Here is a 23,452-nt window from a genome sequence, read left to right on the forward strand (position 1 = left end):
AGAGTCACCATGACTGGTTTAATGTTTAATTTTAGTTTAATTTTTCTGCTGGGCTGCCAATGCCTATCATTATCTGCTGTCACAGTGGTCACGGGTTAATTGACACTGCCCCTATTCCCTCTGTTTTTTTTCTGTATATAGTGCAGCGAGATTAGTAAAACTAATGCTTAAGGCCAAGCAGGAAATTAATTTAAAATAGAAATGTCCTTCAGCCTCATCTTTATAGGGCAGCTCTCTTTGGTGATCACCTTTGAAATAGTTTTGTGCATTTCTAGCACTATTTTCTTGTATAAAATAGTTTTTATCACCACAAGTACTTTTTGGATCGGGGGAATTTAAGCTAGCTGTGCAAAGAGTTCTTTAGAGCCAGAATACCCAGATGTACATGGATTAAGATTTGTGGAGTACTTGGTACTCTCTGAAATTGGTTGGTTGCTTGCAGATGTTTGGTTTCCTAACTAGGTAAGTCTTTGGTATTAGAAAGGGGAGGGGTTTGCTCTCTGTTTATAAACAATAGTTTGCCCTGTCAGTATTGGTGGGGCTGTGTTTTCTCCTTGGTAGTTCTTTGATTAGGCTATTGTTTACTGCTTGATGGTTGTTGCTGCTTGGGTGGGTAAGGGAGCAAGGCATTGTGAGACTGACTGGGAAACTGTCACAAAACATTGAAAATCAAAATTCAATGTCACAGAACATTGAAAATCAAAACACTGGGTGCAGTAGCAGCCAGTAGTACTGAATCAGGCAGCAATAACTTCCCCAGACTGATCCCGTGAGAATCATGGGTTCATAGAATCATAGCATATATGAATGCCAAAAAGCTTCCCACGAACCTCCCCAAAAGAGAGGGGAAACAAAGCAGCTGGTCATGGAGCTGCCAGCTTCGGGGCAGTGGCCCAACAAGCAGATGCACTCACCCAGAAAGAGAAAAAACTGGTACTTGCGCTGCCCCAAGGGGCCAGCAGGCTGCAGCTGCAGCTGGACAGCTGCCCCACCCGCCCTGCCACTTGTGCTGGCTTATTTTTGTGGTAGGGGTAATATTAGGCCCACCGCCAAAAAAATTAGGGTTGGGCTTATTATTGGGGTAGGTCCTGTTTTTGGAGAAACACGGTAGTACCTAGTACCTCCCAAAAAATATGAACACCAAAATGAACAATGGAAACAATACAATGAAGTTTTGGGAAAGATGGATTTATTGTAATAATGTACAACTAAAAGGTCCCTCTCACTCCCCCTGGATTCTGTGGACACCTCCCCAGTAGAGGGACATTTGGGAAAGCCCCACTTAAAGCTATTCACCATAACAATGGCTGTGTCGGAAAGAGGCATTGGAGTGGCTCCAATATAACAGGAATTGGCCATCCAACATCTGGTTTTGTACTTAGGAAAATGTTATCAGAGAGAGAATCCCATTGGAGCATTGCAGAATGGGAGTGCTATAGCTTTGGTATGCTTTAGAGCAGGGGTGTCCAAACTTGGGAACTTTAAGACTTGTGGACTTCAACTCCCAGAATTCCCCAGCCAGCATGGCTGGCTGGGGAATTCTGGGAGTTGAAGTCCACAAGTCTTAAAGTTCCCAAGTTTGGACACCCCTGCTTTAGAGAAAGCCGGGCCATGGATTCCTACAGCATATAGACTATTTGTGTGAGGGGTTCTTCTTTGAGCTTGGCTGTTTCTTTGCAGACATTTCATTTCCAAAATTAGGTAACATATCAGTACTGATGCAAAATATCAACCAAGCTCAAAGAATACCAAGGATCCTTCATTTCAACCCCAAGCTACAAATATTTTCCTTTTTTGGTACTATGCTGTGTAGCAGTGGATGAAAGGCCGAAGACGTATTTCATCCACTGAAAAAGTGTGATTTCAGATAGACTACATATAAAGAAAGAGATACTACATCCAGAGAATTGTTTAATGACAGGAACCATAATGGACCTTGGGACCAACCTAGCTGACAACTTTGTTGTCCAAAAGGTAGAGGAGGGAACTAGAGGAACAGCCATACTGGACTCAATTCTTACTAACAGAGAAGTGAGAGAGGGGGTTGAAATTACAGGAACTTTGGGGTGAGAGTGACCACGTCATACTGAAATTCAATATAATGCAAACACAAGCAATAGAACATAATCGTACCAGAGCCTTAGATTTTAAAAGTTGATTTTAACAAACACAGCTTGGGGAAGATTTCTTGGATCAAAATCCTAAAAGGGAAAACAACCAAGAAGCTTGGGAAATCTGAAAAATATGATCATAAAAGCCAAGTCCAGCACAATACGACTGAAAAAGAAAAACAAGAAATTCAAGAAGAAACCAGCATGGTTGCACAAAAATCTCTGATTAACTGAAAGACAAAAAGGGTAAGTACAAAAAATGGAAAGGGGGACACGTAACTAAGGCAGAATAGCAGCAGATAGTATCTGCAAAAATGAAGTCAGGAAAGCAAAGGCTCAGAATAAACAAAAACTGGCAACAAAAGTCAAAAATAAGTTTTAAAAGTTTCAGCATGTAAATAAGAAAAAAGTCAAGAAAACGGTCAGTCCATTAAAGAGAGAAGATAGCAAGGATGTAACAGGAAGTTGAGAGAAAGCAGAGTGCTCATTCTTTGCATCAGTCTTCATGCAAAAAGAAACTAGCCCAACCTACCAAAAACATAACTGCAAAAGACAGACTAGAATTAAAAATTAAAATAAGCAAGAAAATGGTAAGAGAACACCTGTCTGATCTTGATGAATATAAATCACTGGGACCTGACAGATTGCATCCCATAGTTATGAAGGAGCTGACAGATGTCATCTCAGAACCACTGTACCTCTTTCAAAAATCCTGGAGCACCGGGGAATTACCTTAGGATTGGAAAAGAGCTGATGTGATTCTCATCTTCAAAAAAGGGAAAAAACAAACCCATAAAACTACAGACCAACCAACCTAACATCAATACCTGGAAAGATACTGGAAAATATCTAGAAACAAAAGTTATCTAGAAGTCAGTACGGGTTTGTTAATAACAGAACATGCCAAACCAATCTTATTTCATTCTTTGACAAAGTGACTAAATTAGTAGACTAGCAAAATGCTGTGGACATAGTATACTTCGATTTCAGTAAGGCATTCAACAAAGTAGACCACAACTACTTCTTGGTAAGCTACAAAATAGATAATGTTACCACCAGATGGATTGTCTTAGGCCCAGTACTCTTCAATATCTTCATAAATGACTTAGATCAGAGAATAGAAGGGGAGTTTTATCAAATTTGCAGATGATAATAAGTTGGCAGGAATAGCCAACACCCTAGATCTGGGATGGTGAGCCTATGGCGTTTGCTCGTAGGGTCGTTTTTTGCCCTCCGGAGGCTTCAGGGAAGCCTCCTGAAGGTCCCTGAAGCCTTCGAAGGGCCTCCAGGGGGGGGCAGGGGAGGCTGCTTTTGCCCTCCCAAGGCTCCTATAAAGCCTCTGGAGCCTGGAGAGGATGAAAAAAGCATGCAAAAAATGGGGGGAGCGCCTCTGATGCATGCATGTGCACTAGGGGGTGTCACACATTGCATTATGGGTGCAGCACGCCCACGCAAAACCCCCCTGCCAAAAAAGGTTTGCCATCGCTGCCCTAGATGAATCTCAACAGATTTGAAAACTGAATACAGAACACGTGTATGCAGAAAAGTAGTCTTATACTTAGGCAAGAAAAAACAAAAGCACATGTACAGATTAGGTTCATGATGGCAAACCTATGGCTCGTGTGCCCCAGGTGGCACTTGGAGCCTTCTCAGCAGGCACAGGAGCCGTTGCCCCAGCTCAGCTCCACCACGCATGTGTACATGCCTTCCACCGGCCAGCTGATTTTTGGGTCTGCTGTGCATATAGATGTGCATGCATGCGTGGGTGGGGGGAGCACGGGGGGGTTGCATCCCCCTGCGCCCCATTTTTTGGTCCCAGGAGGCTTCAGGGAGGTCATGGACATGGAAGGTTGCACGTGCATGTGCAGGGGACCACGGGGTTGCAAGTGCATGCGCAGGGGGCCGGGGCACACGGGAAGGGATGTTGTGTGTGCATTGCATTATGGGTGTGCACTTTCGGCACACGATGACAAAAAGGTTAGCCATCACTGGATTAGGTGAAACCTGGCTCAATAGCAGTAACTGTGAGGGCTCATGGGAGTCCTAGTAGACAAATCAATTAAATATGAGCCAGCAGTGTGCAGCCGCCGCCAAAAAAGCCAATGCAATCCTAAATTGCATTAAGAGAGGGATCACCACACTATAAAAAAAGATGTGGAGATTCTAGAAACAGTGCAAATATGAGCAACACAGATGATTAGGTTTCTGGAGGCTAAAACATGAATGGTTGCAAGAACTGGGCATGGCTAGTCTAATGAAGAGAAGGACCGGGGTGACATAACAAACATTTGAAAGGCTGTCACGGAGCGGAGGGGGACAACCTATTTTCCAAAGCATCTGAAAGCCAGACAAAGAATAATGGATGGAAATTGATGGAGAGATTTAACCTAGAAGGAAGGAGAAATTTTCTGACAGTGAGAACAATGAACTAATGGAACAGCTTGCCTGGGAGCTTCAACATTGGAGACTTTCAAGGAGACTGGGCAGCCACTTGTCAGAAATGGTATATGGTCTCCTGCTTGAGCGGGGGTTAGACTAGATGATCTAAAAGGTCCCTTCTGACCGTTATTCTGCATTCAGACTCAGAGAATTAATGCCCCTCATTTTTGAAGGCATACCAAGATGTCTTGCTTCTCTCATTTGAGAAGTGTTAGGCAAGGTTAAAAACAGCAACACAAGGAGCCAAACATTTTCTCTTTGGGTTTAATTTTATTTATAAGCTGCTCTAATCAACTCTGAGCAGCATACATCCCAACTACTGTAAACTGGATTAAAAACATACGGTATACATTAGAGTAAAATAGCAATAATTACAATGCTTAAAACAGGACACAGTAAGATATAAACCAGAATTTAATTCAACCACCACGCAAAAGACCATTTCTATTGCTGGAGGGAACAGATTGTAGCATTCCAGCCTCCAAGACCTTTATTTTTTGAAAGTGTTCCTAAAAACCAGGAGGGAAGGAGCAATTTGGGAGCAGCTCAGAAGGTGTGTGATTGTTGCAAGGGCACACTAAATGAGAAGAAATGTCATCCCCAAAGGTATGGAGTTAAAAGATGGGCAGAGATCATCAAAATGTGAAATAGCCAATCCAGGAAGACAGAGCAGGAACAGTCTGCTTTTAAGATGGGTTGAGATGAAAAGGGAAAGGGCAACTTCATTCAGCCTTTTGCTTGCTTTCTCGTGTGAAGGATCAACTTTTCCAGAGGTGGCTTAAAGCAAGGCAGACAGAAGCCTCCAAGCCACAGCAATTTGGGGTTTAAAGCCAGGAAAAATACAGGGGCTAGTAGTAGGCTAGAACTTTATAGAAAATTTCAGCAGTGATGCCTTTGTTAAGGTTAAGATTAGTGTTAGGTTTTCATTCTATCTGTTCAGTATGTGTCTGACTGAAGGAACACCAATTGGGATGATCGTTGAAGTCATTACTTCCCCTTTGGCCTTTCAACCCTGGTACAGTGAACTTCAACTGGGAATTCTGGGAGTTGAGGTTTACATGTCTTAAAGTTGCCCAGTTTGAGAAACACCGATTTTCTAGATAAGCCTATAAAAGCTGATCTAGTTTGGGAGGGTGCAAACATGATTGCTCTTCATACTAACATAATAGTGACACATCTAGTTCTTACTTAGACTTTTAGTATTTGGATGCTTTTAGTATTACACTTTTATTGGCTACTTCCACAGTTAATGGTAAGGAATGAGAGAGAATAGAGTACAGTCCCCTGTGGATTTTTGAAGCAAATTTAAAACCACCATTTCAACATTTAGCACAAACTTTGATCAGAAAAAAATAGCTATAAAGTGCTGATAACGATAAGCTTATGTTTATTTATTTGTTTTTGACTGTCTTTCTTACTTTTTTAAAAAAGATGGCTATTTGAAATACCAGTAAACAGAGCGCTCATTTTGTGCTTCAAACCAATTCCCTCAACGTAACATTGGATCACTTTCATGGATGTGTGAAGAAACCTCACAAGAAATGAGATTCCTTTAAACAGCAGGTTAGAGATGTCTGCCCTATAAAAATAAGGACTTTTTTCTAGTACTTTTTTTTTTTAACAAGCTGGGGAACTATGATAGAAACCAACAACAAATAAAGGTTCATACACAGATTAAATAAGTGATCTGCCCATGTCATTTATCTTTTCAGCTTCTTATGTTGATAATTTCACAGGGCTGGTATAAGCAGGGTTCATGAAAAACAAAAGCAGTGCAGAACACTGACTAAATGTATAATTAAATTTGCATCTTCCAACTTCAATGTTGTGTTACATTGTTCCTTTATAACCGGAAAACCTACTTGAAAGGGGGGAAGAGTGTAGAGGGGCAGGGCAAGAGGTAGCACTCTATACTTTGCATTCAACTGGAATGAACAAAGTTATGCTAATACGTACCTACCACTTGAGTATTTACAAAATATTATTTGCACAGCTTAGAATCGTAAGTATGAGACCTGTCACAGCAGGCTAATTCATTTTCCTGAGTGGGAAAAGTCTGGAAATGTAGCAGCACAACCACATTTGAAAAAAAGGAAGGGAAGTTTACAAATCAAAGGAAGGTGATCTTAAACAACATGAAATCCCTTCCAGAAGGGATCTCAGTCCCCCACTACAAAGAGCAAAAGCAGGAATTTTTACACGGGAGAGCTGGAGAACTCATGTTCGCATGACAATTCAACTATTGTTTCATTCCACCAGAGAATTCCACCCCTAGTATAGACTAACCACAAGAAAAGTGGCTTCAATCTCCTTGCCAGAAACGTCGAAGAATGCTCCATGCTGCTCAGTCGTTTGAGCAGTGGCAGCTTGGCATGCCTCGCCCAGCGAAACCTGGTTCCAGAGAGAGTCCGAGGTGATGCAACCACAGCTTTGCCCGCACTTTCTTGGAACTAGTTTTACTTTGGAAGAATAGCATCTCAGCAATGCCAAGATCCCTTCTGCTTCAATACTGGTTGATACCGAAGAGACGGACCCCATGGAACAGGGGTAATTTGGGCAAGAGGACGCTCAGGAGTGAAGTGGTATTGATTATGAAATGCACAGGGTCATATTTTGTATAAAAGCTGGTTAAAATGTACCTGAAAGGTAAGAAATACACTTGATTAGTTACACATATGCACTCCAGTTTCTCCAATATATTTTTTTGCTTAGTTTTCTTTTAAGGAAAGATGATGGAAAGAGTCCTGCAATACAGTTATTACAGGTAGTCCTTGCTTTAATGACTGCCTTGTTTAGCAACCATTCGCAGTTGTGAAGGTGGTGAAAAAGTAACTATGCAAACAATGTGCACATTTATGACCTTTGCAGGCCTGTAAAAGAAAAGTAAGGTCATAAGCACAGTCGTGTAAGGTCATAAGCACAGTCGTGGTTTCATTTAGCGAAGATTTTGCTTAATGACCAAGAAGTTGGTCCCAATTGTGGGCATTAAAAAAGGACTAACTGTTTTAAGAAAATGAAATTATTAGCAGTCCAGTATTTAGCTCATAGACAATCAGCATTTTGTCTCACTTTTATAAGTGAGAAACAGATATTTCTGAGCAAATCAAACCCCTTAGTGTGGTCAAATCCCTTGGTGCACTTTCAATCTGAGTTAGGAAATCAGTCATAATCAATATGGATTTTTCTACCAAAGGAACTACTATTTCACATCAGGTGAGTGCCTGTTAAGTTTCCTAACAATGCCGTAATTGATTCATAATAATCAAGCCAATGTTTTAATACAAAAACCAGGGATTTACTAATAGCTTCATTAGGCAAGATTTGTTCGCAGTCAAATCTTTACTTTGTTTTATTTGCTTCTGAACTTTACCCCCGTTCCTTCCCTCCCCTCAGTCTGTGTCATAAATCACGTTATCCAATAGATACACCCTTCCCAACCCGGCAGCAGTAATCTGAGATCCCATTCCAGCCAACAGTATGCGTGGAATGCATTTCCACTCATTCTGTCCCCATGACAACATGGAGAGTTGACAGTGACTGGGAAAGAAATGTAGTTCATCTAACATCTAAAATCTGGATGAAAATATGCATCTAGTTCAGTGGTGGGATCCTAACTGGTTTACTACCACTTCGCTCGTGCTCACGTGCAATGCTTCTGCGCATGCACAGAAGTATCTGAGCGGGTGGGCAGAGCCTCCCCCACTGCCACTACAGGTTTGACTGAACCGGGAGCAGCCCACCTCTGATCTAGTTTGTGTAACAGTGGCCTAGGTAAAGATAGTTGGGAAACTTTTTCAGCTACTCTGCCCACCAGATTACGCCATATTACAGTACACCAGAGAGGGGCTATAGAGACTGCTGGCTATCTATGGACATTCTTTCTCATGTCTTTGAGCACCTGTTGCTATGTCTTACTCAGAGAGTGTGAATAATTCCAATTCTTATTGCTGCCCAGTATTTCTCTGGCTAGGGGAAATCAGCCAATCTAAAGACAGGCTTTGTTTAAAAGATTTCAAGCATTCATACTGACTGTCCTCACATTCTTGAGGACAACTGCAGATTTCTCCCAGGTACTTTGGATCAGCAAAATTGGAACAGCTATTACGGGTAGCTCTATTTTCACAAACATATCACTTTCTGGTTGAAGTATATGCATTTCTACCATGATAATTGGTGAAAAATCTATTTAGGGTAGAGCATCATAACATCAGAAATGGTGAATTTGTTTGCTTTGGATATTTTCGAACTGACATAATTTAAATATCCCAAAAATGAGAAAAGTGTGTCTGGAAAAGCACAAGTTATTCTGTTGATGCAGTCCTTGCAAAAACTAGTTTTACGACTTAAAACAAGAAGCTTTCCTTGATTCAATAAACCTGGTAACTTCAAAATCAGCTTCAAGGGTACATTCTTGACTAAGAATTGAGAAGATAATAGCACCGAAAATCAAGTTGTAAACTGCTGATAATCATTTGAGCTAAGGCCCCCAATTTTAAATGAATAGTGAGACCATGCTACATAATACATGCTAATAGGAGGCCCAAATTCATACACACGCAAAATGTAAAAAATATTAAGAACCCTGGGTGGTGCTGAGGTTAGAATGCAGGACTGCAGACACATTCTGCCCACAGCCTGAAGTTTGATCCTGACAAGGCTTGAGGTTGACTCAGCCTTCCATCCTTCCAAGGTCAGTAAAATGAGGACCTAGATTGTTGAGGGCAATATGCTGACATGGTTATCCGCTCAGAGAGGGCTGCAGAAGCACCGTGAAGCGGTATTTAAGTCTAAGTGCTATTGCGATCAATGATTAAAAATAATTAAATTAATAAAACCATTAAATCAATTATAGCAGCAATTTTAATGGAAAGGCTGGCCTGAGTAATACCCAACACTTACAGAATGATTGGAGAAATGCTTAAGAATTTGCGGGAGGATGTCCATTGTGTGCCGTAGTCAATCTGCTCCCAGTGTGTGAGTAGGCGATCCTTGCCCTGATCAGGTGTTTCAAAGGGGGTTCCTTTCACTGTATGGAGAAACCAATACATCACCTGGGAGAAACACACAAAAAAAGAGAGTAACAATCTTTTTCTTTCTTTTTCTCTTTCTTTCTTTCTTTCTCTCCTTCCTTCCTTCTTTCTTTCTCTCCTTCCTTCTTTCTTTCTTTCTTTCTTTCTTTCTTTCTTTCTTTCTTCCTTCTTTCTCTCCTTCCTTCCTTCCTAGTTCTTAACCGTCCATCTCCCTTACAACTTACAACTGAAACGATTGTAAAAATAATGACCTCTTGCACTTTTCAGCAAATGTGCAAAATCACCTAGGGCAAAACTACTTGCAGGGAAAATATCCCTAAACAAATTGTACGGCGAATGAAACCGCAGTGGGATCGGAAGGTGGTCACTTGCGGCAGGCCGTACAGGAGGCTCCCAAGATTAAAAGCTGTCAATTTGTATCCTAAATTCTCAGAACAATGGCCAATAAATTGGCCCGGAATCAAGAGCTTAAGACTTACCAGGTTATGGATAACATTAGTGAGAGTCCAGACCACGGGGACACTGAAGAAGGGAATGCTAAGAAAGATGATATGGAGCACAGCCACAGAAATGCTGTAAGCTAACCAAATGCCTCGGCTGTTCATCACTCGCGTGTTGGGATTCATCTCACTGTGGGCTACTCCAACATTCATGCTGTTGAGAAAGATACATTGGTGTGTGTATATATGTAGACACCCATCTATTGGTATAGGTGTGTGAATGCACGTCAGAAGACATAGGATAGCCCCCGTTTAAGCTTGGTAGTTTGGGGAGGGGGAGAACAAACCTGAGCTGTATGGAGCCAAATCAAAATACTGTTTCAGAATCACTCAGTTAATCCTTGTGCATCCCATAATTTCCTCATAAAACTGGGTTTAAGGCAGGCTTGCACCCTAATTGACAGAAATCTTTTACAAGGTTCTTTTCCCACAGAAAAGGCAAGCAACTAGGACATCACCGGATCAGCCCATAGTGGTGATATAAAGCCGGATATCATCATCAGGATTGTCATACCTCATCCCAGGGGTCTCCAACCGAAGCATCTTTACGGCTTGTGGACCTCAACTCCCAGAACTCTATGGCTGCCTGGAGAATTCTGTGCAATTGAAGTCCACAAGTCTTGAAGTTGCCAAGGTTGGACATCCCTACTTTATTCCATGCTGTAAGATGATCTCATCCTACAGCCTCTTGCAGATGTAAAACAGGAATGAAAGACAGTGGGCTGCATCAGCGGCCCTCAAATCTTTTGGGCACCAAATTCCATAGAGGCTTTTCCACAGTGGTGGCATGGCTTTGCATGTTGCCTGCATTCCGTGGGTGGGGCTTCACTTGTTTGCATGGCCTGGGTTTTGGCATGCTGCAGCCCGATGTAAGTCCATGGAATGGGGGCTGGGAACCCCTGGGCTAGATCTCTCCTCACCATCAGCTGGAACAAACCCAGAGGAGGGAGTCACTTACTTTTATTATCAGAGCCATAGCTGCTAGGTAGAACAAAGCAAACAGTGACAGCAATCATTTGTTATTTGCTTAGCTTCCTGTTGTTATGATAGGAAGTAACAGTAACCCAGATTCTTTCCACTCTGAATCTGCAGACCAAGAAAATTATGCATCTCCCCATGGATTTCACCATCATAACTTCCTTGTAAAGAAAGACTCTGCATATAAATAAATCACCTATCTATGATGATTTCATTGCTGCTTCTCCAGCACAATTGCTTTTTTTAAAAAAACTACTGTGGCATTCTCCAATTAAGGACTATTTTAATGGATAGGAACAGCTGTGGAAGGTCGCCTGATAGCACAGACAGTCCTGAGATCGAGAAACCCAGAGCACCAGAATGCCTGGTAATGGTACATTTACTAGCATTGATATTAAATGTCAATCTAAAACCCGAGCTACATGTATTTTCTATTATTTCATTGACGATGTTACCTAGTTTGGCTAATGGAACGTCTGCAAGAGAACGAGCAAGCAGAGAGCACCAAGGACCCCCTCACATTCACTTCTGATGTCAGCCTTCCTCAATCAGAGGTTAGGCCAACAAATTCTAGTCAGGAGCTCCGTCCCATCTGAAGGGCTGGGAAGCTGGGAAAGGGGAGGATATTCAACTCCGCCTGGGATGGTCTATGTTTTGTTATTTTAGAAATCGCATTGAAAACTTCCTTCCGTGCACAGAAGACCCGGAGGGAGAGTAAAACATTCTCGCTCATTTGGTCTCCCAACCCCTGGTCTGTGGACTGGCACTGGTCTGCGTCATGCCAGCAACCAGGCCGAAGAAACAAGCGAAACCCTATCCGCAGGATGCAGGCAGCATGTGAAACCACACCCCCTCCAGTCCACGGAAAAACCTCTCTCCGTGGAATCGGTCCCTAGTGCCCAAATGTTTGAGGGGCATTGGTCTAGTCCACCATCTCCTGGTTCCTGTTTTACATCTACAAGAAGCTGCTGGATGAGATCATCTTACAACATGGAATAAAGAAGTGGTGTCCAACCTTCTGGCAACTTTAAGACCTGTGGACTTCAATTGCCAGAATTCCCCGAAACAATACCTCCTCCGGTCTACAGAAAACGTCTCCCCACGAAATCGGTCCTTGGTGCCCAAAGGGTGGGGTGGGGTGGGGGCGCTGCGCCTAAACCAGTGGTTCTCAATGTGGGGCAATTTGATTTTTAATGGAGGTAATTTGAACCTTGTTTAAACCAAGTTAATGGCCTTTTAGACTTCCTCCACGTGAGTAGAGCTCACTTTTTGAGTAAAGTAAGAATTATATGCGGGGGGAGAGGGAACCAGGATTTTAGAGATGCTTAGGTGGGGCATGGTCAAAAAACGGTTGGGAACCACTGGCCTAAAGAATCCTTTTTCTTCTCTTCTCGCAGAGATTCCTGCACCCCAATCCAGTTCTGCTCTGGCCTCATCAGCTGCCTACCTGACAGCTTCCGCGACGGCTCCCACCGCTACGACGAGAAGAAAAACCCCGCGGGCAGCCTCTTTTTTCCGCCCGTGGATAAAACGACGCAGCCGGTTTCTAACGCCTCCCCGTCCCCACTTCCTCCTCGCTAGTCAGGAACCGCTCCGGGCGGGCCACTTTCTTCCTATTGGTGATTTCCTTTCCGCCCTTCTTTTGACCCTCCATCCGGTTCCTCACCCGCCAACCAATGGCGAGGGTCGACGTTCGGGAAGGGCAGGGTTCGAGTGAGAGCGCGGCTCGGATTGGGCCAGGGACTCGGCGAGGGTTCTCGGGGGGCGTCGTGGGTGGGTGGGGGCTGTTTTTGAGAGCGGGGAGTTGGATTGTTGAGGGAGGCGAAGCTAAGATGGCGGCGGAGACGGTGGAGCTGCACAAGTTGAAGGTATGGAGGCTGCTTTGGGCGGTGGAGCACGTCTTTCCTTTGCCCCGGAGAAGCGGCGCTCGGCCTTCTCCTCCCACTCGGCCGTAGGCGGGAGCTGCCTTCTATTTGGGTGGGTGGGTGGGTTAGCGGACACTCCGTCCGCTTTTGTCAACCTTTTCCAGAGCGCGGGAAAGAGATGCTGGGATTCTCCTCACGCCGCGCGTCTGGAGTCTTGTCTCCCGGCCCGGACTTGATCCTTCTTGGCCGATGGCCTTTCTCTTCCACGGCGGTTCTCCTCTTCCCTTTTCAGTGAACGGCGCCCCTGTTTTCAACCTTTTGCTTTCCGGAACTGTAAACCGCCTGCAAGCGTGCTAACGTGTTGCTTTTTGTCATTCACCCCCCCCCCCTTTTTGCTCCAGGAGCTTAACTCAACCGTTGAACAAGTAAAGCTTTTGGGGATACATTACGGGAAATTCGGGGGTTGCCTACTTGTCGGGCAGCTTGTTAGCATGGAAATCTTAAGAAAATTGTTAATGTATCGTTACTGCGATGCAATACCTTAAAATGATGTGTCCAACTTGAGTTTCTTCATCGACTAATGAGTTTTTGAAGAAATCCCTCCGTTTTCTTGGTTTCAGACTCCCACTGATGCTTTCCTTTCAAGGTCAGGTTGATGTAAACATTTGAGAGCCATCTCAACCACAGCGTCTGCCTGCAGGAGTGCCCACTCTACAGGTAGACCAGATGAGGAAAACAGCTCTACTGGAAAATTATAGCTATGCTTTATTGAAATAGGTTGTATAGTAACAGAATCTTGCCTATTTCTCTGAAGGTCATGTCTTTCGCTTGTCAAAGGAGGCTGATTTGACCTGATTTTTAGAGCTTCACTTTAATTTTTATATGTCTATCGGAAATCACATGTTTGATTAAGGTTAAATCTTTTCTACTTTTAAAACAGCTTGCAGAGTTGAAACAGGAGTGCTTAGCCCGAGGACTGGAGGCAAAAGGAAACAAACAAGATCTCATCAACAGACTCCAGACATATCTAGAGCAGCATGGTAGGTGCCTTGCTATTCTTTGGTCAGATCTGCCTTGGCTGAAGTGTACAACATGTTAATTTGTAGCATACGTAATCAGGTATTCTGTAGAAAAGATGGTTGTTACAACAAGGAATGTTAGCATATTTACTTCTAGTGGAGGTGTCGCAGGCCTACATCCGCTCTTAATTCGTTTTTTCCTAACTCTGGAATAGAAGTAATATCATAGTTTCATGAATAATGGTATGATGAGAGGAAGATGGTGGCGACAGCTGCATTCTTAAGAATTAAGCTCATTAGGGATTGCTTGCTAGTATGATTAGAGCCTATGCAAATGCTTACTTTTTCAGTAGGAAGAACATTCTTCTTTATAGCTTAATTTTGGAATCTCCAGTCTGGTGACTTTGACAGCTCTCTTGAATGTCCTCAGGGTTCTGTGTTCTACCTGGTATATTTTTACTGATCATTGAGGTTTTTATAATTTGGGTAGGTTTCCAAGCTGCCTAGTTCCCCGCTATTGGTTTAATCTTAATTTCTATGGAGATTCTCAGCCATCCAGGTCATGGTTATTCCAAAGATGCTTTTTCAAGAGGCAACTGGACTTGTTTTTCTTTGAAAACATTTTGCTTCTCATTCAAGAAGCTTCTTCAGCTCTGACTGGATGGTGGGGAATGGAAGAATTTTTACTCCTTGCAGACATTTGCATCTGTTTAAAAGGTCATTGAAGCACTTGGAGGTTCATCTGGGTTTTCTTTCAAAATCTGATTTGAAAGGGTCAAAAAGGCCTTCTATGTCAAAATTGAACAGAGGGGGAGGGATTCGACATCATCTATCTCCATCATCTATCTCCAATATAGTCATGTCAGCAGATCCAAGAATGTTCCACACCCATTTGCACTACTCAGGTTACCCTGAGGATAGAGATAAACCTCCAAGTAGCATCAATGACTCTCTAAAAGAATACAAATGACGAGCTGTCTGCAAGGAATATAAATCCTTCCATTCTAAATTTGACCTTTAAGCAATCGGAAACTAAAGGTGAAGTGAAGAAAAATAAATGGACATTTATCCAGGGAAAATATGTGCTGGGTGTAGGGCAAATAACTCAGCTGAATTTTTCAAAAAAACAAATGAGCGAGATAATAAGTGTATTCTAGGGTTATTGGCAAAAAATGCCTGGATTCAGGTATCTGCCCATGGAAAATTTATCTGTGTCACATTTGAATTCTTAATTGTGGGTAGAGGGATCTAGGAAATTACAGGCTACATAGTTTAGCAACTGGTCTAAGAAAATTGATCAAACAAAATTGACATGTATATTTAATAATGCATGTTCCTAAAAAAGGAAGCGATATGATTGCTGCATGAAAGGATGGCTTAATTCAAAAGATACGGTGGGTTGACTTTGAATGTGTCATTTAATTAAAACAGCATTCAGACTAATATATTTTTAAAAACACAGATTAAAAATAAAATCTACATTAAATTAAAATTATGTTCTTTATTTAGCAGGTGGTATTTATTTTTAAGTAGTGTTAATGCAATTCAAAATCATACTACATTTTTCCATTCAGCCAAAACGCAGATCCTCGTTTAGTGACAGCCGTGACCTTTGCAGGTCTGTAAGGCAAAGGAAAACTGAAATAAGATCATAAGAACAGTCGCAGTTTCACTTAGTAACTATTTCATTTAACAACTGAGTTGCCAGTTCCAATTGTGGTCACTAAACGAGGACTACCTGTATTTTTGTTATTACAGATTTACATAACAATACTTTATTAATTAGCCATTAGGCTATATTAAAATACGAGATGTAAAACACAGATCAGTAATTACCATATTTTCAAATACAATAAAAGACAAGTCTTTTTCTTAAAGAAAATGCAAATAATCCCCGTGTCACCCCCTAAAATGTACAAATGTACACAATCTCAGAATAGTTAAAATAAACATGGAGGATCTACTCACTATAATAGTTGTTGCAGAACATGTTTCCCCTCATCTAATTACATTGCAACAACATAAAATTAAGGGTTTTGAAAAAATACAGCAAACTCAACTGAATAAATGTGAATGCTGAGATTAATCTTGGAGGGACATAAATGTGATTCCAATGTACAGATCCAGGGTGTTATCTATTCTCATTGGATTTATAGAATTTATTTTATTCTCTCTTTTGTGGTTGTAAAGAGGACTCTAACCTCAAAGGAGATATCTAATATTGGATTGATCTTCAGGGGAGAAATCATGGAGAAGCTGAGATTTGATTTTGCAATGCTGACAAAAATGTCTGGTCAACTCTGGCACTGATTGGTCTCCATTAAAGTGCTGCCAACACCCCCACCCCCCACCCCAAAATATTCCTCCTTTTATGGTCTCCAATGCTGGCATATGAGATTTAGGAATAATCATATTTTCTTCTTATAATTTGCATAAAATATAATTGAATCATTTGTGTTCTAAAAGTGAGCATTAGAAAAACAACTGAATGAAGAACATGCTAGCCAAAAAACTTATATATATTACTTATATATTTTAAACAATATGCCAAATACGTTTCTACTGTTCTAGATGGGTTGCAAAATAGGTTTGGGTCATGTATAATGGACTTTTTGATCTAATATATCTAGATTCATACATCACACCAAAGTATGACAATATGATTTGGCCTAGTTCCCTTTCTCACATCTTAGTACAAGTCACAGAATAGCTAAGCATCAAATCAATTTTGGCTCCAACTAAATCTGAAAACTAATCAAATAGACTTGCTCTTAACTAAACAATATAAGAGTGTGGTGGCTCACATGGTTAGGATGCAGGGCTGACAATTGGCAGGCTCGTGTTCAAGACCCGTGATAAGGGTGAGCTCTGTCACTCGCTGCTGCTGACTCAGCAGGAAAGTGGGCAACTGCGAATAGATAGATGGTACCATGTCAGTGGGCAACTTAACAGGGACATGAAAGGAGTCCCCAAACAGGCATCCCCTGGGCATCGGTGTTGTTGTTGGCTAGTCCTTTCAACCCAGAAGCGCCTCGGTACTTCCGACACGAGAGTGAGCGAGCTAAATTATAGAATACCTTGCAGACATAAAGAAGATATGCCTTCAAATTCAAGAAGACTATGGATACAATTGTATTGTTTTTTTGGCAATACTGTCATTTGCTTCTGCATTGTTTTGGAATGTTTTTTGACTTCCCAGGGTAGCCTATAGCCTCAATATTCCCTTTGGTACTGTAATTTTCCATCCAAGCACTATTTAGCTTCCAGGGTCAATCAGATAGGAAAATCATTTGATCACAGATACTTATTTTTCAAAGTATAAGACGCACCAAGGTTTTGAAGAGACACATTTTTTTAAAAGTAGGTAGGTAGGTAGAGGGATAGACAGGGAAAGAAAGAGAGAGAAATACAGTAGATAAGTATGGGGAGAGAGAGTGTGTGTAGTTAGATAGGTAGGTAGGTAGATAGATAAAGGGATAGAGAGAGAGAGAAATAGAGAGAGATAGAGTGTGTGTAGATGTGTAGGTAGAGGGATAGAGAGAGAGAAATAGAAAGAGATAGATAGAAATACAGTAGATAGGGAGAGAGAGTAAGTTGGTAGCTAGAGGGATAGACAAAAAAAGAGAGAGAGAGAAATACAGTAGATAGATAGGGAGAAAGAGAGTAGTTAGGTAGATAGGTAGGTAGATAAAGGGACAGAGAGAGAGAGAGAGTAGGTAGGGAGAGGGAGAGTGTAGGTAGGTAGAGGGATAGAGAGAGAAATAGAGAGAGAGAGAAATACAGTAGATAGGTACGTGTCTCTGCTGGCACAGCACTTGATCAATGTAATTCTCATCAATCAGTTAGAGCTTTCCAAAAGGAAAAAAGTTTTTGCACTCTGCAAACTGCCCCAAAACGGCCCATTTTTTTGTCAAAAATATTGCATGCATAGCCTTATGGAGGCTTATAGAGTACTGCTGGGGTGGGGTGGGGGTCAAAAACAGCCCTTTTTTTGCTCATTTCTGTCCTCCCCAGCCCCCAGGAGCTCTCTGAAAGCCTCCATAAGGGTATACATGGCTATTTTGGTGAAGGGGCGGGGGTTTGGGAGACAAAAAACGCTGTATTTGGTGTATAAGACGCACCCAGATTTTCAGCCTCTTTTTTGAGGAAAAAAGGTGTGTCTTATACTCCGGAAAATACAGTAATTGACATTTTAAAAAAGCAGACCTTGCACCTGCGGGGAAAAGTCTAGGATGATGATGACAAATTGACATTAAAAATATGGATTCCAGCTTTTATTATTTATGTATAACTGTTTTCATTTTAAACTTTCATTTTTAAAAATGTCAAAGCCACTCCACTGCATAGTAAATATAAGAAAATGTAGAAATAACAAATGTTGTATGGTCAACTCAACACATAAATCAGCTATCAGTGCAGTTGTTGAAATGTTGGATGGGAATTGAAAAAAGAGTATTGGCCAAAAGATTTTTATTTAATGATAGAAGCCCTAAACTGTACAAGCCTTCCAATATGTACAGTATATAAATTAGTATTACAGTTCAATTTACTATTTCTACTTTGAGATGTTTTGGATAACTCGAAAAAGACAATGGATGCTATATTTAAGTGGAGACAAAATAATATTTAAACATCTAGGGCAGACCACAGACTGATATTGGTCTATGATCTATTAGGAACCTGACTGTTCAATTAGCAGGTAAGCTAGTGATGGTTCCATCTGCGCATGCGCAGGATTTGGCTTGCACATGAAACCACCACCACCTCTTCCAGGTCCGTGGAAAAATTGTGTTCCATAAAACCAGAAAGGTTAGGGACAACAGATCTAGGTTTCAGTATGTCTTTGATTTATAATCAAAAATATTTTAATTAATAACTTCATTTTCTCCTGAATTATTTAGCTGAGGAAGAGGCAAATGAAGAAGATGTTTTGGGAGAAGAAACAGAGGTAAATCTATATCATACTACTATAGCATCAATTCTTTAATCATATACAGGTGAAACTCGAAAAATTAGAATATCGTGCAAAAGTTCATTTATTTCAGTAATGCAACTTAAAAGGTGAAACTAATATATCCACTATCTCAAATCCACCATCTCAGAAAATTAGAATATTACATGCAATCAATAAAACAAGGATTGTACATAGAACAATATTGGACCTCTGAAAAGTATAAGCATATGTACTCGGTACTTGGTTTGGGCCCCTTTTGCAGCAATTACTGCCTCAATGCGGCGTGGCATGGAAGCTATCAGCCTGTGGCACTGCTGAGGTGTTATGGAAGACCAGGATGCTTCAATAGCGGCCTTCAGCTCTTCTGCAGTGTTCGGTCTCATGTCTCTCATCTTTCTCTTGGCAATGCCCCATAGATTCTTTATGGCAGTGATGGCGAACCTATGGCACGCGGAGCCATTTGTCAGGGCATGCGAGGCGCTGCCCTGTCAGCTGGCCAGCGCACATGTGCACGCTGGCCAGCTGAGTTCACCCTTTTTTAAAGCCATTTTTCGCCCTCCCCAGGCTCCAGAGCCTTTATAAGAGCCTGGGGAGGGCGAAAAAAGCCTCCCCCCTCCCCGAAGGCCCTCCGGAGGCTTCATGAGCTTCCCTGAAGCTTCCAGAGCGCAAAAAAACAGCCGTACGGGCAAACTATAAAGCCTCTGGAGCCTGGGGAGGACAAAAAAAGCATGCAAAAAAAGGGGGGGAGCACCTGTAGTGCTTGCATGGGCACTGGGGGGGGTCACGCATTGCATTATGGGTACGGCTCGCCCTCACACTACCCCCCCTGCGCTCCCCCCACTTATGTCATGCGAGCCAAAAAAGGTTCGCCATCGCTGCTCTATGGGGTTCAGGTCAGGTGAGTTTGCTGGCCAATCAAGCACAGTAATCCCACGGTCATTGAATCAGGTTTTGGTGCTTTTGCCAGTGTGGGCAGCTGGAAAATGAAGTCAGCATCCCCATAAAGCTCGTCTGCAGAAGGAAGCATGAGATGCTCCAAAATCTCCTGGTAAACAGCTGCGTTGACCCTGGTCTTAATGAAGCACAATGGTCCAAAGTCTTGTTGCTCAGTGGTCCAAAGTCCTCTTTTCTGATGAGACCAACTTTTGCCAAAAGCACCAAAACCTGGTTCAATGACTGTGCGATTTCTGTGCTTGATTGGCCTCTCCATTCTTCCTCCATACTCTGGGTCCTTGGTTTCCAAATGAGATGCAAAAGTTACTCTATTGAAGTATCCTGATCTTCCATAACACCTCAGCAGTGCCACAGGCTGATAGCTTCCATGCCACGCTGCATTGAGGCAGTAATTGCTGCAAAAGGGGCCCAAACCAAGTACTGAGTACAAATGCATGCTTATACTTTTCAGAGGTCCGATATTGTTCTATGTACAATCCTTTTTTTATTGATTGCATGTAATATTCTAATTTTCTGAGATGGTGGATTTGGGGTTTTCATGAGCTGTATGCCATAATCATCACAATTATGACAAATCATGGCTTGAACTATCTTGCTTTGCATGTCATGAGTCTTATCTCATATTAGTTTCACCTTTTAAGTTGCATTACTGAAATAAATGAACTTTTGCATGATATTCTAATTTTTTGTTTCACCTGTAATAGTGAATTGATTTGTGTAGAAATATGCTGTAAATGCTATATAATTTGTGTTAGCAGAATTCCTGTTCAGCAAGAATTTTTGTTTTTGTTTCATTAAGATCATTTTACCTTCCATTTTTTTCACATCTGGAAAGCTTGATTAAGTATTCGCTATATTATCTTTGAGTGAAGTAAACTTAATCTGCAAATAACTGAAATATTTTTATAGCAAGTATTTAGAGGTTTATAGCAAACATCTGTATTGTTTCCAGTATTGCTTTATTTTTAAAATGTCTATGATACTGTCAAATAATACAATACAATACAATACAATACAATAGCAGAGTTGGAAGGGGCCTTGGAGGTCTTCTAGTCCAACCCTCTGCCTAGGCAGGAAACCCTATACCGTTTCAGACAAATGGCTATCCAACATCTTCTTAAAGACTTCCAGTGTTGGGGAATATACAACTTCTGGATGCAAGCTGTTCCACTGATTAATTGTTCTAACTGTCAGGAAATTTCTCCTCAGTTCTAAGTTGCTTCTCTCCTTGATTAGTTTCCACCCATTGCTTCTTGTTCTACCCTCAGGTGCCTTGGAGAATAGTTTGACTCCCTCTTATTTGTGGTAACCCCTGAGATATTGGAACAATGCTATCATGTCTCCCCTAGTCCTTCTTTCTCTTAAGCTAAACATACCCAGTTCCTGCAACCGTTCCTCATATGTGTTAGCCTCTAGTCCCCTAATCATCTTTGTTGCTCTTTGCACTCTTTCTAGAGTCTCCACATCTTTTTTACATTGTGGCGACCAAAACTGAATGCAGTATTCCAAGTGTGGCCTTACCAAGGCATTATAAAGTGGTATTAACACTTCACGTGATTTTGATTCTATCCCTCTGTTTATGTAGCCTAGAACTGTGTTGGCTCTTTTGGCAGCTGCTGCACACTGCTGGCTCATATTTAAATGGTTGTCCACTAGGACTCCAAGATCCCTTTCACAGTTACTACTACTGAGCAAGGTACCACCTATACTGTACCTGTGCATTCCATTTTTCTTGCCTAAATGTAGAACCTTACTCTTTTCACCATTGAATTTCATTTTATTAGATAGTGCCCAATGTTCAAGTTTGTCAAGATCCTTCTGTATCTTAAGCCTATCTTCTGGAGTGTTGGCTATTCCTGCTTGGTGTCATCTGCAAATTTGATGAGTTCCCCATTTATTCCCTCATCCAAATCATTGGTGAAGATGTTGAAGAGTACTGGGCCTAAAACAGAGCCTTCGGGTACTCCACTGCATACTTCCCTCCATGTAGATGCAGTTCCATTGAGTTTGGAAACATACTGTCTGTTGGTTTGCTGAGCACCTTGACATTGATTTTGAAGATTCAAATAGTATTCCAGATTTCTCTTGTCACTGGGGCCTGAAAAGGTCCGTTTTCATGTTGCCATATATTTTGAGAGTCAGGAAAGTCTGCAGAGTAGCCTGGCTGCCAGCGGTATAATATCTTCCCCTCACCCTGACTGCAGAGTATCTTGTTAAACTGCATTGTGACCGGTTATAATCTGAGGAAACCTCCTGAAACCTCCGGAGGGAGAAAACTGCCCAATGGGCAACCCGGAAGTCTGTTCCCGCACTTCAGGTTTGCATATTGGGCTGTTTTTCACCCTTCCCAGACTCCTAGAAAACCTCTGGAGTCTAGGGGGGACAAAAAACGGACCTACCGGGACCACCGGAAGTTGGAAAACGGTCTGTTTCTGGCCTCTGGGGAGGGAGCAGGGGAGGCCATTTTCACCCTCCCCAGGCTCCAAGAAAGCCGTGCGCAGGGGTGTGTGTCATGTGCACATGCAAAGAGGGCATGGCGAAGGGGGGCATTAAATTATGGGAGTGGGCACATGAGCGAGCGCCATTGCATGTGTGTGCTTTTGGCACCTGAGGCAACAAAGGTTCGTCATCACTGGGCTAAACATTAGTATTCGAACATAGATCATTTTAACTTTTATATTTAATTGTGTTTACTAATTTAGGTGCAATATTACTATATATTGCTATGCCATGTATGATAATCCATACACTAAATAATATTTTAAAGGATGTAATTATTATATGAATGTTTTTATTATTTTTATAAATTGTTTCTAGACTATATGGATTATAATAGGAAAAAAAACTGCCATATTTTTTTGGACTATAAGACGCACAGACACCCAAAAGTGAGTGGAAAAGTCTTATAGAACTAATGTTGCTGAAGCCCCGCCCACTCGCTTGCCTCCACTCTTCGGCCTCTTCCTCCCAGCAATTTGCCTCCTTGCAGCAAACAGCCTGGTCAGCTTCAGCACAGCCTGATTTAGCACAAGCAGCTGATTGGTGGTTGGATCTGTCTCCCAGAATGCCATCAATCAGGTGTTCCAGACTGCAGGGATCACCGCCAGCTATTGCCGCTGCCACTTATCAGTGCCTCCACCTGTCCCATTTTTGGCCCGCTCCAGGCAGCGGGGATAGGCATCAGCAGCAATCCCCACTGCCTGGAATGAGCCGAAAACAGGACACACGGAGACCGAAAATGGAGCATACTGAGGTGGCAATAGGTGGCAGCCTGGATGGGCAGCCATGATTCCTGCAGCCTGGAACAGCTGATAAGCGGTGCTCCAGGAGGCCGATCCAAACGCCAATCAGCTGCTCGTGCAAAATCAGGCTGTGCTGAAGCTGACCTTGCTGTTTGCTGCAAGGTGGCAAATTGCTGGGAGGCAGAGGCAGATTTTTTTTTCTTGTTTACCTGCCCAAAAGCTTAGTGCAGTGATGGCGAACCTTTTTTGGCTCGTGTACCACAAGTGGGGGGAGCGCAGGGGGGTTGTGTGCAGGTGTGCCGCACCCATAATGCAATGTGCGACCTCCCCCCCATTTTTGCATGCTTTTTTCGCCCTCCC

The 23,452-nt window shown here is 42.2% G+C and overlaps 2 protein-coding genes across 2 annotated transcripts in view; one reads left to right on the top strand and one right to left on the bottom strand.

The window, feature by feature from the left end:
- Window positions 1-4,800: 4,800 nt before the first annotated feature.
- Window positions 4,801-12,692, bottom strand: ORMDL2 (ORMDL sphingolipid biosynthesis regulator 2). The gene is made up of 4 exons (XM_081933820.1): window positions 12,506-12,692; window positions 10,060-10,234; window positions 9,450-9,601; window positions 4,801-7,189 (listed from the first exon to the last, which is right to left on the bottom strand). Exons 2-4 carry the CDS (start codon window positions 10,231-10,233, stop codon window positions 7,054-7,056), a joined length of 462 nt encoding a protein of 153 aa, XP_081789946.1. The 5' UTR covers window position 10,234; window positions 12,506-12,692; the 3' UTR covers window positions 4,801-7,053.
- A 107-nt stretch (window positions 12,693-12,799) lies between these two features.
- Window positions 12,800-23,452, top strand: part of SARNP (SAP domain containing ribonucleoprotein) — a 68,247-nt gene continuing 57,594 nt past the window's right edge. The window contains exons 1-3 of the mRNA XM_081933766.1: window positions 12,800-12,926; window positions 13,864-13,963; window positions 18,844-18,890. Of these exons, the coding sequence (XP_081789892.1) occupies window positions 12,891-12,926; window positions 13,864-13,963; window positions 18,844-18,890 (183 nt within the window). The 5' untranslated portion in view covers window positions 12,800-12,890. The remainder of the gene's footprint in view (window positions 12,927-13,863; window positions 13,964-18,843; window positions 18,891-23,452) is intronic.

This window comes from Natrix helvetica (genome assembly GCF_964273705.1).
Source record: "Natrix helvetica genome assembly, chromosome: 1".
In the NCBI taxonomy this organism is placed as follows: domain Eukaryota; kingdom Metazoa; phylum Chordata; class Lepidosauria; order Squamata; family Natricidae; genus Natrix; species Natrix helvetica.

Excerpts from the sequence above, each read along its gene's own strand:
- ORMDL2 (XM_081933820.1), bottom strand. The coding sequence starts at position 10,233 with ATGAATGTTGGAGTAGCCCACAGTGAGATGAATCCCAACACGCGAGTG. Across the intron at positions 9,602-10,059 it reads CTAATGTTATCCATAACCTG|GTGATGTATTGGTTTCTCCA; the intron begins GTAAGTCTTAAG and ends TGTTTCTCCCAG. Across the intron at positions 7,190-9,449 it reads AGCATTTCTCCAATCATTCT|GTACATTTTAACCAGCTTTT; the intron begins GTAAGTGTTGGG and ends CTTACCTTTCAG.